Here is a 2,018-nt window from a genome sequence, read left to right on the forward strand (position 1 = left end):
AGCTCTGCACTCTCCAGGATCCTGGAGGGGGTCTGGGAGTGGGCCCATCCGGTCTACATGTGCTTTGTGGATCTGGAGAAGGCCCATGACCGGGTCCCTGGAGATACTGTGGGAGGTGCTGGGGGAGTCTGGGGTGAGGGGGTCACTTCTGAGGGGGTCCAGTCTCTGTACCCCCAAAGAGAGAGCTGGGTCCGGATCCTGGGCAGTGAGTCGGAGTGGTTCCCGGTGGGGGTCGGCCTCCTCCAGGGGGGCACTCTGTCCCCAATCCTGTTTGTGGTTTTCATGGACAGGATATGGAGGCGTAGTCGTGGTGGGGAGGGGCTGCAGGTCGGTGGGGACCTGGCAGTGCTGGTCCAGCCCCAGCCTGGTCCTGGTCCTGGTCCAGTGGTTGGTGGAAGTAGTTCTGGACTTGGTTAGTGCTGGTCCAGTCTCAGATTGGTCCTGGTCCTTGCTTTTGTGGGTGTGTTCTGTCCGTGGGACGAGCTGGTCTGAGTGTGAGAACCATCGCTAAACAGAGGAGGACCCAGGGACCCAGGGACCCACGGACCCAGGGACCCAGGGACCCACGGACCCAGGGACCCACAGACCCAGGGACCCACAGACCCATGAACCCAGGGACCCACGGACCCAGGAACCCACGGACCCAGGGACCCACGGACCCACAGACCCAGGAACCCACAGACCCAGGGACCCACAGACCCAGGAACCCAGGGACCCACGGACCCACAGACCCAGGCAACCACGGACCCAGGCAACCACCCAACCTGAACCTGGCAACCAACCTGAACCTGGCAACCAACCAACCTGAACCTGTGAACCCGCCTGCTGGAGTTCTTTTTTGTTGTTGTGACCCTTTGTCGGGTCCATAAACGTCATTTTTCAGAGACGTTCGTCTGCCGTGAAAACTACAGCTCCCATGATGCATCAGGGCAAATGAACCAGACTCGTGCTTTAGAAACTTTATTACAAAGTGAAACTTCTGCTCACACCGACACACAGTCCTGGATCAGGGTCCCGGGGGGTCCTGGGGGGTCCTGAGAGGTCCTGAGGGGTCCTGAGGGGTCCTGAGAGGTCCTGAGGGGTCCTGGGGGGTCCTGAGGGGTCCTGAGGGGTCCTGAGAGGTCCTGAGGGGTCCTGGGGGGTCCTGAGGGGTCCTGGAGGTCCTGAGGGGTCCTGAGGGTCCCTGAGGGGTCCTGAGGGGTCCTGAGGGGCCCTGAGGGGTCCTGGAGGTCTCGGGGACAGTCTGGTGTGTGCACGGTGACGGTCTGGAGGGCGCGGTCCTGCCCGGAGCAGGTGGAGTAGAAGGAGGCGTCGCTGGCGTTGGACCCGGGTCGGTGCCGGGGGGTCGTGTGAGCTTCACTGACGGCAGCGAGCGTGGGAAAACAGAGGTTCAGTGAAACCACGGAGGGCGCCTGAACGCACCGTGACTGGGTCTGTTTTAGACCAGGTGTCAAACACTCACAGGTCCTCCTCGCCGTCCTCCTCGCCGTCCTCCTCGCTGTCCTCCTCGCCGTCCTCCTCGCCGTCCTCCTGGAAGGTCAGAGGCGGCGAGCAGACGACACACGTGTTTCCCAGGCTGAGGAAAGACGGGCGACAGAAAACGCCTGCAACAACAAAACGCCGCCCGTGAAGAACAGACACAGGAAGTGGAACAGGACCCCGTCTGTGACTCAAACAATGACTTAAACAATTAAGGTGGACTGACGGGGACGAACGTCAGGTGACACTTAAGTGGCAGTTACAGAGTCAACAACAGTCACTCCCTCAGCACACACACACACACACACACACACGTGCACACACACACACACACACACATACGTGCACACACACTCACACGTGCACACACACTCACACACACACACACACAAACTTAACGGTCAGGCTCGATGAACCTCGTACCTGGACACTCTGGGACGCCACAGGCGGCCATGTTGTCCGTGTGTCTCACGGCCTCTCCACAGGACAGACAGGTGACTGATGACAGACCCAGCACATGAGACAGGTGAGCCCCTCCA

At 60.7% G+C, this 2,018-nt stretch overlaps 1 protein-coding gene across 1 annotated transcript in view; it reads right to left on the reverse strand.

Moving 5' to 3' along the window:
- Positions 1 to 983: 983 nt before the first annotated feature.
- dcst2 (DC-STAMP domain containing 2) overlaps positions 984 to 2,018 on the reverse strand; it is a gene marked incomplete at both ends in the record, with an annotated part of 7,401 nt that continues 6,366 nt past the window's right edge. Inside the window, 3 exons of the mRNA XM_083917701.1 lie at positions 984 to 1,359; positions 1,463 to 1,604; positions 1,903 to 2,018. The exon at positions 1,903 to 2,018 is cut by the window's right edge and continues 6 nt beyond it. Of these exons, the coding sequence (XP_083773827.1) occupies positions 984 to 1,359; positions 1,463 to 1,604; positions 1,903 to 2,018 (634 nt within the window). The remainder of the gene's footprint in view (positions 1,360 to 1,462; positions 1,605 to 1,902) is intronic.

This window comes from Echiichthys vipera, assembly GCF_963691815.1.
Source record: "Echiichthys vipera genome assembly, chromosome: 8".
Lineage (NCBI taxonomy): Eukaryota > Metazoa > Chordata > Actinopteri > Perciformes > Trachinidae > Echiichthys > Echiichthys vipera.